This window comes from Oreochromis niloticus, linkage group LG23, assembly GCF_001858045.2.
Source record: "Oreochromis niloticus isolate F11D_XX linkage group LG23, O_niloticus_UMD_NMBU, whole genome shotgun sequence".
Classification (NCBI taxonomy): domain Eukaryota; kingdom Metazoa; phylum Chordata; class Actinopteri; order Cichliformes; family Cichlidae; genus Oreochromis; species Oreochromis niloticus.
Genome location: NC_031986.2, coordinates 21798947 through 21813825, shown reverse-complemented (window position 1 = coordinate 21813825; position 14879 = coordinate 21798947). Strand labels below are relative to the sequence as shown.

The 14879-nt window shown below is 43.9% G+C and overlaps 1 protein-coding gene across 9 annotated transcripts in view; it reads left to right on the top strand.

Moving 5' to 3' along the window:
- LOC100702923 (nck-associated protein 5) overlaps window positions 1–14879 on the top strand; it is a 163027-nt gene that overhangs the window by 103731 nt on the left and 44417 nt on the right. For all 9 annotated transcript variants that reach the window (XM_019351818.2, XM_019351815.2, XM_019351819.2 and 6 more), the window contains one exon: window positions 887–1020. In XM_019351818.2, coding sequence (XP_019207363.1) covers window positions 887–1020 — 134 coding nt within the window. The remainder of the gene's footprint in view (window positions 1–886; window positions 1021–14879) is intronic.

The following is a 14879-nucleotide window of genomic DNA, read 5'->3' as shown; positions in this document are numbered from 1 at the left end:
TTTCTCTTTTGGGATCCAAAGACGGAGTCCTTCAGAAATGAAGAATCCAATTAAAGAATTGGAAAAGACCAGAGAAAACTGGCTAAATGCTTCATGGAGACCGTATACACCACAAGCAACATTTATAAAGCTCTGAAATCAAGAAATAGAAAGCAGAGATAAGTAGGCATAAGTGATCCCACCTTCCTCTTACCGAGGAACTCCAGCTTTTTAATTCAGGATCTATCAATAGTTGGGTCAAATGAGGTCATGTTTACTCATCATCATAACAATAATGTAAAGGAAAAAAAAGGTGAAACACGCACAAGAAGAGAGGATGGTTTGCATGGTGTGTGGAGGAGAGGAGCAGGGTAAACATGCTATTCATAGCTTCAGTGATGTCGGGGAGTATTTTCTGAATAGATCTGAAATGAAATGAAAAGCAGGAGAAAGACTGAGGCACGGGAGAGCGGGCTCAGTGATTTCAGTTGACATTTAGTGTGAACTTTCTGTCATAGAGACAGAAAGAAGCGGAGGTTCATTATGAGCGTTTCAAAGTAACAACAAACTACTGGAAGTAATGCCAATCGAGGCAGCCTAAATGTCATCATGCCCTTATTCTTTTATTTCCTCTCACACCTAAAGTCAGGGGAAAAAGTGGCGAGGCGTGGATAGTTTTTTTCAGCTAGGACAACCTGTGTTTGGTTTCAGATGTTTGGTGAGCAGATGTTTTGGTGATTATGATGCTGAGACGGCCTGTGTTTGCTCGCCCTGATCCGAGGAGGGTCGAATATTCGGGGAAGGGGGTCGTAAAAATTGTGGCATGTGACTCGAGGGTGATCTTTTTAGCCCCTTTTCAGGCCACACACTGCCTGAGAGTTGATCGTCCTTCTGCTCTTTCCCACAGCGAGAAAAGCTGATCCACGAGCTAGAGGAAGAGCGACGCCTGCGACTGGAGAGCGAGAAGCGTCTCCGGGAAGTGACGGAGGAGTCCGAGCTGGGTCGGGCGCAGGTGGTTTCACTGCAGCAGCAATTCTCCAGGTAAAAGAACCCAGGAGCACAGAGCGGTCTTTAAATCCCATTTTTCAGCCTTCACTCATTACATTTGAACAAAAGGAATAAATAAAAACAAATAGAGGACGAATTACTAAGTTGCTATGATACTGATCCTGATTTATTCAGCATCAGCAAATATTGTATTCAGCCCTCTGTAACCCTGTGTGGGAGGTGATGAAAAATATGAACGTCTATAAAATGATTGTGTTTCACTTGAGTGATTTGATCTCTTTTCTATGCAGTGCTGTGAAAAAGTATTTGCCCCCCACCTGATTTCTTTGTTGTTTGTCTTAGTTGTTTTACCCTAAGTACAAAATTCAGTTTTTCTTTGATGATTAACCACATTTGTTAGAAAGCTGAGTTCAGTTTCACAAGCCACACTCAGGCCTGGTTACTGGCAGCCCTGCTGAATCCAGAAATCACTTAAATAGAACCTGTCTGAGAAAGTGAAGCAGGTTAAAAGACCTCAAACAGCAACACATCAGGCCATGAGCTAAAGAGCTGAGAAACAAAGTAACTGACATGTGTCAGTGGAAAGGGTTAGGAAGCCATTTCTAAGGTTTTGTAACTCCAGTGAACCACAGTGAGAGCCATTATAGACACATGGAGAAAACTTGGATCAGTGGTGAACCTTCCCAGGAGTGACCAGCCTACCAAAATTACTGCAAGAGCGCATCGATGCCTCATCCAGGAGGTCAGAAAAGAACCAGAACAACATTAAAGAACCACAGGCCTCACTTTGAACTTTGACCTCGGTTAAGGTCAAAGTTCATGATTCCACAATAAGACAGAGACTGGGCAAAAATAGCGTCCATGGGAGAGTTCAAGGAGAAAACCACTGCTGACCAAAAAGATCACAAAGGTTCGTCTCATATTTACCAAAAACATCTTGATGATCCCCAAGAAAATATTCTGTGGACTGACGAGACAAAAGCTGAACTTTCTGGAAGGTTTGAGTCCCGTTACATCTGACATAAAACTAACAGCATTTCATAAGAGTGGACCAAAATTCCTCCACAGTGATGTGAAAGACTCACCTCCACTTATCACAGAAGCTTGATTGCAGTTCTTGCTGCAAAGGGCAGAACAACTAGCTATTGAGGTTATGGGCATTAACAAGTAGGTTTGGATAACTTTTTTCCCTTATCCATGCCTTTGTTTAATATTCAAATTTGCTTTGTTATCTGAAACAGGAAAGTGTGACAAATGTGCAAAAAACCCCTCAGAAATCAGGAAGGAGGCAAATACTTTTTCACGGCAGTGTATCTGTAACATTTTAAAGAAGAAAAATTGTACCTCTTAACCCCATTTAAGGGCAACCACCCACACATAAATCCTTGAACTACTTTTCCATTTATTTTCTGTTCTTACTTGAGACTTTATGGATGTATCGGACACCACGCTAGACGAATAATCCTTGAGTAAATAAAGGTTTTAAAGAGATGACCTCACTCGCTTTCTCTTCACTAAACTGCAGGTCATCACAAGCCATCTGCAAGAAATTGTAATCAGTGAAGAAATGCGCTTAATCATTGAGAGGTTTGACTTATTTCGAGTCCCTTGCAGTACTTGTTGTCCTACTTTCATTTGAAAAGGCCAAAGCATCTGCGCGTCATCGAGTAATTATTGTCTCTTTGCTGTAAAAGTTATGACAGGAATTTCAGTAGGTTTTACTCAAAGTCTGTATGTAGCTCGGAGTCAGAGTCTGGACTCAGAGACCCCTGGATTTTTTTGTCCTCTCTGGTTTGAACTCTGTTGCCCTAGAAAAGGGCACCTGTGTCCACTTTTTTTTTCTTTTTTAAACTTTTCATTCACAAAGGAAAAATGAGCCATGCTAGACTTTTCTGTCTTCTAAAATATGTCTTTACCAGAGGCTTAATAAAACTGGACCTTTGGACCCAATGCAAAAAAAAGATACATTTGCAAGTGCAAGAGTGAAGAATCTCAACTCCCATATTCTTTATAAAAGTGCATTTAAAAGTATGTGAAGCTACGTCCACACAGAAAGCATTCACAGTGACATTCAGCAAGTATCTTAGACAGCTGTACTGTCTAAGATACTTAAACTCATCCACCCTCATCCACAACAACTCGTTCCAGACTTAAAGTGGGCACTCCACCCTTTTCTAGCTGAGAATCATGGTCATAGGGTTAAAAAGATATTGCAGACAATATTGAGTATAGTTGTATGGAACAATACAGCCAGTTTCTGATTTCTATTCTGTGATCAATGCTATCACCCAGCAGACAACCAACAAACACGATTGGTTCAGACATGCAATGAAAAGGGTGAGCTGGGATTGAGGTGGGTTGCAAAGCAGCTTGCAGAGGAAGCAAAAAGTGGAACCAGGTTAGGCCAAATTTGGCATGGCGAAGACTCCAATCTGTCCCAATGCGGCTTTTGAATTAGTAGAGCTTTTCTACTCTATTTGATCACTCAAAGCGCTTCCTTACTACAAACGTCATTCAAACAAGTACCCTTTTCTATACCTGTGCACTTTTAACCCAACAGTATCTTGTCGAAGGATAAGATACTGGACTAGAGGAGCCTGGGTACTGAGTTTAACCCTTTGCTCCAATTTCTTAAAACTTCACCGTAAGCTGCAGTAATGGGGTGATCCAAGTGATCAGAGTAAATCTAATAAAACAAACTTGGACATTTTGTATCAAACTGTTTCTCTTTAAGGAGAGATCAGTGGCATTTACAGCAGCGTGGAGCTTTTTTTTTCCTGAAGCGTCCAGAAACCAGTAACCATCCCTTTTAGTGAAAGCAATAGATTTTTGCCAGCAATTTTCTGCAATCAGCACAATCTTTCAGTAACCTTCAAAATCGATACCTTGTTCCTACTTTTTCTATTTCTCACATTTTTTTCTTTGCTTTTCCATTTCATCAGAGCACTTCAGTGCCATTTCTCTGAGACACTTGACCTTGTCTTCGTCAGAAAAAGATCGTCCGATACATTACTTTTGCTTTGCAGAAAGGGAACCCATAAGGCGTGAAGCCCTTAAACAATGCTCTCGTCATAACTTCAGTAACCTCTATTTCATGAACTCGTCCTCCTCTTTGCAGCTGCTGAAGTGTGACAGAGAGGGACAGCAAATCAAGAGCCGGGGCCCGAGTTGATGCCATAATTAGGCGATAGGCATTCAGTATGCAAAAGGACGGGGCTGGGGAAAAAAAAAGAGTCTGGGGGATTTTACATTGACTGCTTATCTTCTCATTAAGTTGGTTGGAGAAAATCCGGTACGTTTTAATGGTCCCAGTGTTATAGTGCAGATGAGGGCAGAGTCGCCGCCAGGGGAGGAATAAAATATTTAAGAGCCATTCCAAAGATTTATCACATATTTAAAATGTTCCATTGATGCCTCTGAATTAAGTTCAGCGGTGTTTCTCACTCATGTCGGCCTTCCTCGCATTCCTGACGCACATTTATACAGTTTATACTAAGGAGATAGCTGAGGGGAGTTCATTTTCCTTTATCCTTCCTAAACCTGAAGCAGTTTTCTATTTCCGGCATTTCCCCTGTCCACATCTTCCATCGGGGTCACCTTCTGACCTTTAAGTAGACTTATTGGGTTTTTGCACAGGTTCCCCGGCATAATAAAAAGTGCAGATACAGTGCACTCGCTGCTCAAGGCTAAAAGTGAATTAGTGAGATAGGGGCTCGCAATACAAGAGTCAATGTGCTGAAGCCAGAGTGAGAGGAAGTACAGCAATTCTATTAGGGGGGAAATATATGAAGCTTATCCCTGATTGGGTCCTGCACAGGTCCCCGCAGAGCCAGATGAATTTGTCTGCATGGCAGGGGTTGTCCAGATAGATGGCTCTCATTGGGCGTCCGACGGCTACCGTTCCTGCTGCCAAGCGACGCCGTGGCAGTAAAGACAAAGATTCCATTATGTCCTTAAAAAGCGCTCATCGAAGCGGGGATGTTCGGCCCTACCTCGCTCAGCTGTTGCCATTCCAGCGGTGTGGCGCGCTGACATCATGCTCGATTGCCGCAATTTCCCCACGTCGTCAATGCTTCCTACCAACTCCCAAAGGGAATGCGGGGTTCGGGCTGCAAGTTAGAAAGATATCTCCCCGCTCCCCTACCGCCTCTGCTCAAACAAGCTAACAGGATTTCACTCTCAGAGCCTTAATCTTTGTTTAAAGCGATGCCCGAGCGCTTATCTGAATGTGAACGAGTCCTCTAACAAGCATGTGGAGTGTGTTTACTGGTACCTGGCCCCTCCGCCGCATTAGCATGCTTACATGGCAGCCAATAATCTGCGGTGGCAGATGGGACAACAGTGTGGTCACTTTAATTAGCCAGTAAAAAAAAAAAAGCCTTCCTGTAAACCTTTGCCCTACTTGCATCTGCTGTTTCAGTTATTGGCTTACGGATGCTTGCCTTCAACCGGCAGACGACACTTATTTACCTCTCTGCTGGCTCTCCTGATTGATTCGGGCTCGTTATTTATTGTGCATTTGTTGTGGGTGGGGGGTAGGTAGAAACCTTAGTTCATCAATGTGTCTTTTTGAGATAATACCCACAAATCATGTTAAGTGGATGTCCAGTCTTTTAAATAGACCGCAATCTGCTTGACCTCAGGCAACAATTGATTTGCGTGTCGCTAATTAATTGAGGTGGCACTTTTGGAATCACAGAGATGAGGATGGAAATACGGCGGACCAGTCGGAGCGATAAAAGCCAGCCGAGTGCTTTAGCTGGGATATCAGACTCTATGCAAATAAGTGATTTCTGCTCCAAATTCTTTGCTTTTTGAGCTCTCTGCTTTGTTGTGTGATGATGTGAAGCAGGAAGGTAATGAGCTGCTTGTTACAGCTGCTCTTTACGGTATCAGATACGTGAACAAACAGCAACACCAAACAGAAAAGATCAGTCGGTCACCCCTGCAGCCAGACAAACTCCAGGGAATCTCGGCTTCTTACAGCCTTTGTTTTGTCTGCTTTGCTTTTTTTTTCTTTCCTTTGTAATACTTGGGCTATTTTTTTTTCTTTTTTTGGCAGGAGTAACAATTTAAGGCAGGAATTGGCAAAACTGAAACAACTGGCTTTTTCTCTTCAGCTCTTACCCTCAAAAAAAAAAAAACCAAGAAAGAAAAGAAATAGCTCAATTTGCTCCTGAGATCAGAAAGCATTGAAAGAATTCTTCAACTGACTGGCCACTTAGCTCTAGACATAGGTCTATATCCTCTCCTCTGCATGCACACGCACCCTCCCCCAACCAGTTGGGCTCTTAGCCTGGTGTGGGTCACATGCCCAACCTCCCCTGACCGACCCCCTCTCCAAGGCTTCCCCCCACTACAAGCAAGGCCTCTGCAGTCATTAAACTCCAGCGGATTAGCGGGAGACTTCAGCAGCGTCCTCGGCCCACCCTGGACGTCCCCACAACTCCACACGGACACTTTAAGAGCCGGGACGGGCCCAGCAGGGGAAAGAGAGAGAAAAGATGGGGGACACAACTTAAAAATCTTCTCGTCCTTCCCTAAATGAGAGCATAAATTAATCTCAGGGACAGAAACACGATCCAATCGAGCGCATTTGGATGTCTGCTCTCCGAGGCCTTGACTACATCTCGGCTCCAAGCTCAGACAGGATGACCGCCGGGGAGACACGGGGGCCACCGGGGACCCTGCATTAAAAATATGGCTTGAGGATGAAGAAGGCAATTTTTGCAGGTAATGAGCACAAGTGCAAATTTTATGTTACCCAGGAACTTTTTGCAGTGATTTGTTTTGTTTCCTTCCTCACACTCTAAAAACTTCATTGGACTCATCCCTCTGCCTATTCTTGGAGGTCAAACACTCCCAGAAAGGAGTGAAAATGTGAAGTCCTTGTTTTCCAAGAGATTCCTCTCTACTTTATTTTGTCTTTAAATCAGACTCTCTGTCGCCCAGAAGACGGCCTTGCTCATTGACAAAACTGGGGCGTTTACAGCCGACTCGCTCCACTTGACTTTGACTCATTACCGTCTTTGAAGGGCCCTCTTTACGCAGGATATGGGAGACTTATGGCCAGACTAACAACAGCAGCAGATGACGACGGGTGCCTGCAGATTTACAGCCCGGCGGCGTGCTCTTTTCAGCATGGTGTGTGAGAACATGTATGCACGCTTGCATACGCAGCGTATTTAGGAGGCCAGTGATGTAAACATGCAGGAATGGCAGCGCCTTTCAAGTCTGGACGCGTTGTTTGGACAGTCACGCTCAGGTTGAGATCCCTCCGCGGTCTGCAGCATTCATGTTCTGCTCCCATTACCACCACCGCCGCCACAGCTGGACTGCCAAAGCCTGATAGGCTCAGACAGGGGGAGCTGAGTGATTGCGCTGTGTTTGCAGATCAATGACCTCTCTTCTAATCATCCAAGCATCCAGCCACGCCGGGTCCGAGTGTTTTAATTTGGCGCATTCGAAACAGATCTTCCCCCCTCCTCCCACTCCCACTCCCTCTGCAGGGTTTAGCCAGATGAATCAGGCCCTGTGTTCAAGGCGACACATCTGGGGTCATTAACAGGATGGAGGAGGGGTCAGTCTTTTTTGAAGTTACTTCCTTACTGCTGCCCAATGGGGGAATGGGGCTGTTAAATAGATAATAGGTGTCTGGACTATTTTGGGAGCACCTCATATTTAAAAGGATTTATTGGTCCGTTTCAGCCCCCTCCCTCCTCTCTTTAACTTCCAAATCTGACCAGGGAATTATGTCTGATTGAACTTAATTTGGGTTATTCTACTCTATCACTTGCACTAAATTACTAGCCCATAAGAGGGCTTTGGTATCAATCTTCCCATTTTTCTTTGAAGATAAGACACAGTCCCCTCACTTACAGCTCTCCACTGGGTTTCTGTAGCAAAAAGTGACCCGTTATCTGCTTGTAATTGTGTCAGACAGCCACAAATACTTGCACACGCCCTCTCCATCGCACCACAGCAACTTCCGCCTTGGATTAAACATGCTGGTTATGATGTTAATAGGTCAGATTTCAAGCGTGTGTGGAAGTAGGGCATCCATCTACAGCAGCAGCAGCTCGCCGGCTTTCTCTGGTGTGTGAAGCTGGTGACTGTAGCCTAAAGCCAAAGAGCATGCAATTCAAACTGATCTCATGGTTGCACTATAGATTTGGCTGTCTGGCAGCTGCTCTGATTGACACATATGTGTTACACAAGCAGCTCACCTACTTCCTAAAGGGTCGATTCGTCCGCCTCTGCCCCTGTAGTTCAGCTGAGGTGAGTTTAAAAAATTTAAACACTGAATTTCTTCCTCTGAAGTAAATCAAAGAAGGGTCACCTCGGTGTAATAATCTGCCTGTTTGCCATTCATTGCTGCAGAATGCTAAGCAGGAAATCTTTATGGTAATCTTTACTTACAGGATACAGAGTTGAGGTTTGATTTTATTCACAAATGATTTTTCAGTTTTATTCCAGTATTTAAATTTGGCTGTTACTTATTTATTTGTTTGTTTTTGCCTGAATTTTTGCAAGAAAGGCTGATCAGTCAACCAGTTACTTTCTATAAAAACTTAGGTCTCATTTTGTCTCCAAACTTTCAGAAAATAGCCAGTGTTCAGGCTTACATTTTGAAATGCGCATTCGACTTGATATAAAGGAAGGCTGGTCATATTTTACTCAGTGTTAAACGGAGAACCTGGGGTTCACATGGGTTGCAAAGTGGCTTGCAGCCCCATTGTCAAAGGGGAATAAAATTAAAGATTAAGTAGTATGGCCCAATACTTTTGTCGATGCAGTGTATATCGGACGCTTGATATACGGTAGAAACCATGCATCAGTGATAACAGACATGCCATTGGCTAAGTCAGACTTGAATTTGCATTAAATGGAGAAAATTGGGTTCACATGTGTTGTATAGCGGCTTGAAGATGCAAGTTACAAAGCTAAATAGTAGTTTAGAAGTCTATGAGGAGGACGTCTATACTTCTCGCTAGATTTATGTTCCCAGTAAACATTTTCCTAATAGGATTATAGTTTAAATTGCTTGTTTGAAGTTAAGTTTAATACACCATAACGTTCTTATTGTGAGTAATTATCCCATTTAGGGTAAAATAGACGACAAATAAGAGAATGATTTAAAGAGTGGCAGCCAAAAGCTTAGCTCAGAGCTTTTAAATCCAGTGGGTTCATACATCTTTTTGTCTGATCATTAGTAAAAGAAGCCTGAAATATATTTAACTTATCCAGACTAAGAGAAACACATAAATATCCACACTTCTTTTGGGAAATCGGTACAACTGATTTGGTTTCTTTGCTTTTCCTTCAAAATGGCTTGACTGGGTTTGATTAAGCAATGGTCTTCCACCCCTTCTCTCCATCTTGACCCCTCCAAATTCCCAAAAGTCCACGGTAGGAAGAGGCTGTAGGCTCTGGGTGTAAGTAATGCGCTACACGCTGTCATCACGACTAAGGTCTCCCGCTGGGATGTCTTGCTCAGTCTGTAGCTCTCTCTCACATGTGGGATGCACATGCCTGCAGCCCATAAGGGAGATGCTTAGAGAGGCTCCAGCGAGATGCTCTCGAGGGCCGATGGCTTCTTTGCTGCTAAATGCTTCCTTTGGCCAGGGGTGAACATGTGGGGCAGACCTCGTGAATTTGCACTCTAAATCCTCCCAAATGTAGTGGAAGTGCTGGGGGTTGAGGGGGATGAAGGAGGAATCTAAATCTGGTCGCCTCCATATGTCCTTTTTAATTTACACTCTTGCAGGCTAGTCCTCGATTGCACCCGGTCTGTGTAGTCTGTGCGGCGCTTCTGCTAAAAACCCTTTTGTGGTTATTTTAGAAGTCTTGGATGGCTGAACTGTTGTGGTTTTTGCACATTTTTACTATTTGCCGTTGTCGTCACAGCAGTCGGCCAGCAAAGATGTATGAAATATGATTTACGGGGCACACTAAACCCTCCGGCCGCTTGATCTCTTTTCCCCCTTGCGTCTCTTGCATGTGTGTCTTGTTGGTGAGGTTAAAGTTCTCTGGCGAGAGGCAGCGGTCACAAGGGCAAGGACCTTTGAAATGCTACTCCACTGTAACATGCATGACTGATGTGCATGACTTTTACAACTCTGACCTGTCCTCAAAGCCAAACTCTTCACCACCAGTTTTATTTGCCTCTCTGCTTCATTTAGGTCACGTACTAGAAAGGGTCTCCTTGCGAGTTTTCTGCAAAAACAGCTCTAAGAGGATAAGAGTGGCTTAGCATTGTGTTAAGCTAGGCAATCACCCGGTGGGTGTGTGTTGCTGGAAAGGAGTCTGAGAAGAAGAATAGACTATTTCGGGCCGAAAAACAGACAGTTTCGCAGCGCCTTGTTAAGGTCAGATAAGGCGATTGAAGCTGTCGATGAATCAGTCACACGAGGGCCCCTCATGGCCTCGATTCAGCCGCACAACCAGGTGATTGTTCTCGGTATCGTTTCACCAGCTTTGGGATATTCCAATTGTGCTCCGGTCAAATCAGATTAGAGGGTTTCAGTCAACCGAAGCCTGACAGCGGCGCTGATAAAGTGAGAGCGCGACCACAGTCGGAGAGAGCAAGAGGAGCGTCCTCTTGTTCAGGTGAAGAGTTTCTGAGGATTCAGATATTTCATCCTCACATTATGGCCTTCATTCTTAAACACATGCCTGTGGGATTTTCTGTGATAAAGAGGAAAAACAAAGTAAAAGACCTTGCTTTTATTTCTAATTCGGGATAAAGACAAAGTGCCTGCCGAGGAACGCTGGCAGCATGAATATCCCCACAATAGGAGTGTGTGTGTGTGTGTGAGTGTGTGTGTCTCCTGCTTCATCTGAGCTGTGAATCTTGCAAACATGCATGTGGCAGGAGAGCACTGACTAAAATTAACCAAAAATGTGATGGTAGAAAGCGACTCGCTGGAAGTCCTGTGGAGATCTCTGATCGTGCGGTGAGCGTCCTGGCACACTGCCTCCCTCTCAGCTTTTCTTGCATGGAAAGTGTCGATTTTATGAAAGCCAAAGCCTCTTAATCACTAATAAAGACCCACACAGCTACACGTGTGTGTACACAAACACACACACAGGCTGACAAAACGGGGATCCCTGTCCTTAGTTGTGCAAGTCCATCGCTGCCCCCCCCGCCACCGCCTTCCCCGTGCGATCTGAGACTGCTGGCCTGCTTGCCGCCCAGCAGGTGCCCTTCTCTTGTGTGGAGGGCTTAACATGGGACATATGGGAAAGTCTTTGCCTGCCAGATCACTGTCTTTGCACAGGCTAGTGCCGGATAATGACACATTGGAGACACAGCAAGTACAGAGTGATAACAGGAGCTGTGCCGTCAGGCTGACTTGGTTGACCCGGCCGCTGGACTGACCGTCGATTGAGTGAAAAGCACTCAGGCTTGTATGATGACCGCATGGCCTATTTTAGCCCAGAGACCCACATATCTGCTGTAGTGTCTGGGTCACTTTACAGCGGATGACTTCACATATGGAGCTCAGGGACGTCTGCACGGTGCTTCTGGCCTTTTTCCGAAAAAACGGCGGCAGTAAAAATGGAGAAAAAGTCAAGATGGGGTGAGTTTTGAACTGCGATTTTCAGCTTTTGACGGAGGTTTTTGGAGCCCTTTGATCATTTTCAGGTCTGTGAAGGAATTTGTCATTGAAGGTTAGAGCTGAATAAAGGGGGATGCAGTTTTGATGAATAGAAATAGTTTTGAATGAAGCGTTTGAAGTCATTGTGGCTTTTGACAGCTGTATGGTAAAAAGAGGAAGAGGACAGGAAGTTTTTCATATGCTAACTGTAGCACCCGCTGTGTTCTGACAGTGCATCATTTTGTACCGCTGCGGATCGCTGTCACATGAAGAGCTCTGAGCTCGTGTGCGTTCTCCGTGTGTGTGTGTGTTTGAGAGGAGGCGAGAGGGGTGTGTTAGCCTTAACATGGTCGGACCCCAGGCTGAAAATTGATTGGAGTCTTAATTGTATTTCCTGGACTGCTGACAAGCACCACACTTGAAATTCAGCCGGCGCGCTACAAGGGTCAGGAGAGTCAGAATTGGCTTTTGCCTTTTGTCCTTTCCTTCGTCTCTCCTTCCCAGAATGATGCTTTGAGTAGGTCTCTGGCAAGCACTTTGAGATTAATCACACTATCACACTGAGCATGTTTTTTATGTAAACTAATGCTCTGTCATCTGAGGGTTATATTCCATCCATCAAAAGCATTTAGCGTGCTCTCTCCCTCACATGTAAATATGTTTCAAGTAGCTGACTTTAGCAAAGACAAATTGCACTGTTTACTTGTCTTGTTTAGCTGGGAGCTTGTCCTGTTCTTTACTTAGCTCTGGAAACATACGTTTGCTTATTTAAATGCACTATTTTAATGCTCGAGGAACCGCATTACTTCATAATTACCTCTCTCGCAAACACTTTCTAACAAATTAATGCTAATTATTCAAAGCACTCTTAGTCATAGTGCTGCGCTACATGAGTTGCTGAAGAAAATGAGATTAGAACGAGTAGTTCAGGCACAGGACGTCAGATCACAGTTCAAAATTCAAGCAGATGCACTACAAGTCAGTTCCAAAAACTGCTGATGTTCTGTTAGCTGTCAGGAATAAGAGAATTTAGTGATTTTCAAATAAATTGGAAACTCTATTTAATTTAATATGATTCTTATGAGACTGAAGAAATTAATTTGCTTGTAGATTTAAGCATTTACGTTATGATTAGGGCAATAAAAGACTGAAAAAGTAAGGTAATGATAAAAAAATAGAAACACCTAGTGCAACCTATGAGGTTAATTAGTAAGATAACTGGATGTACACTTACCAGACTCTTCATTAGGTCCGTCTGTTTAACTGCTCATTAATACAAATGGCACATGGCAACTTCTACTGAAGTTCACAACGAGCATCAGGGGAAAAAAGTGATTTAAGTGCCTTTGAATGTGGTATGGCTGTTGGTACCTGAAGATCTGATTTCTCCCCACACAGCCATCACTAGGGTTTACAGAGGACACACTTATAGATCTGAAAAAGAGAAAACATCCAGGGATCGGCAGTTCTCTGGGTAAAAATGCCTCAGTGATGTCAGAGGAGAATTGGCAGACTGCTTGAAGCTGACAGGAAGGCAAAAGTAGCTCAAATAACCACTTGTTATGAGCAAACTACGCAGAAGAGCATCTCAGCAGCAACAGAAGACCTCACCAAGTGCCATTCCATTTAGCTAACAACAGGAAACTATGGCTATAGTTTACACAGGCTCACGAAATTGGACAATACTAGATTGGAAAAACGTGTCCTGGTCCGATGAGTCTTGATTTCTGCTGTGACATAAAAAACATGAACGCACTGATCCACTGAACACTAGTTGGATGTGCAACTCTGCAGCAACTCTGTGATGCTATCATGTCAATATGAACTCTGAGAAATGTTTCCAGCAGCTTGTCATATCTGTGCTCCAAAGAATTAAGGCAGCTCTGAAGGCCAACAGTATGTAAAATGGTAGTTCACCACTCTGTAAAGGTTTGTGAAGGCAAATGCTTTAAAAGTTTCAGAGAAATCTGAAAATTTCAAAGAATTTGCAGATTCCTGCAACTACAGTATATAACATCATTTACACAGTACCAAAATTCAGAGAAACTGTGTTCATAAAAGACAAGGCTGAAAACTAATATTCAGTGGCCATGTACCTCAGGCCCTCAGTGCATTGAAAACCGGATTGATTCTGTAGTTGGAAATCACTGCGTGGGTGCATTCGTTGTTGAATCTTCAAATGCAAGTGAAAATTTATAGTGTAAAGGAAAAAAAGGGGATGTTTCGAGCTCAGAAGATCTCAGATCTTATTGGAAATCCTGGAGATGGGAGCAATAACTCTGGGAGCCGCGTACACTGCCAGCAGATGTCTTTTTTAGAGAAGGCCTTGCCTATTTCAGCAAGACAACGCCAAACTAAAGTCTGCAACAACAACAAAAAAAAAATCTAAGCAGCAAAAAGAGTAAAACGCTGCTGTCAAAGCCACAGAAGCTGGTCTCTTCAGTTCCCAAATGCTTACAGAGTGATGTTCAAAGAGGAGGTGATGCAACGCTGTGGTAAACATGTCCCTGTCCCCAAGTAACAAACGAGCATAAAATAGAATTTCAACAACATTTTTTTTTTAATATGTTGCCTTTATAACATTTCCCAGTCACATATGGACTTTAAATGATTTGCAAATCTGTGGAAATGTGGTTGTAGCTGTAGCAAACGGAGAAAACGGGAGAGTTATCGCCACGCAGAATAAATCTTTAGTCCAGATGGAGCCAGATTTTTTTTCCTGTCAACAATGAGGACCTCCAGTCCCCCAGCACCACCGCTAAACTTCAAAGTCTTTCTGCCCGAGCCTTCAAAAGGACCAAAGTCTATCCAGTGAGATGCCACACACACACACACACACACACACACACACACACACACACACACACATCTGTGGCTTCAGTGATCTCTGAAATGGAAGTGGTATGGAAAACGAGGCACCTCCAGAGCGCACCGGGTCTGTTTAGAAACACAAAGGCTCCCTTTCAGGTGTGCCACAGAACCAGACCTTCTCCCTCCTCCACCTCCTCCTCCTCCTCCAGCCACAATATGAGCAGCAGGCAGGCATCCCGAAGCATCAAAGTGTTTCTCACCATCCTGCCACTTTAGTAAAGTGAAGGTCACTGAGGCCTTGCCAGTTCACAGCGAGTTATGCAGGTGTGGACTTGTGTGCAACAAAACCAAACGCCAATGTCATTCGTGTATTCATTTAATTCTTCTGCTTCGCTTTCCCGGCTTATCTGGTGCATGTTTTCATGTATTAGAATAATTTCGACTCCATCTGTTGTGTTGCTTAATGACATGTCATCGCAG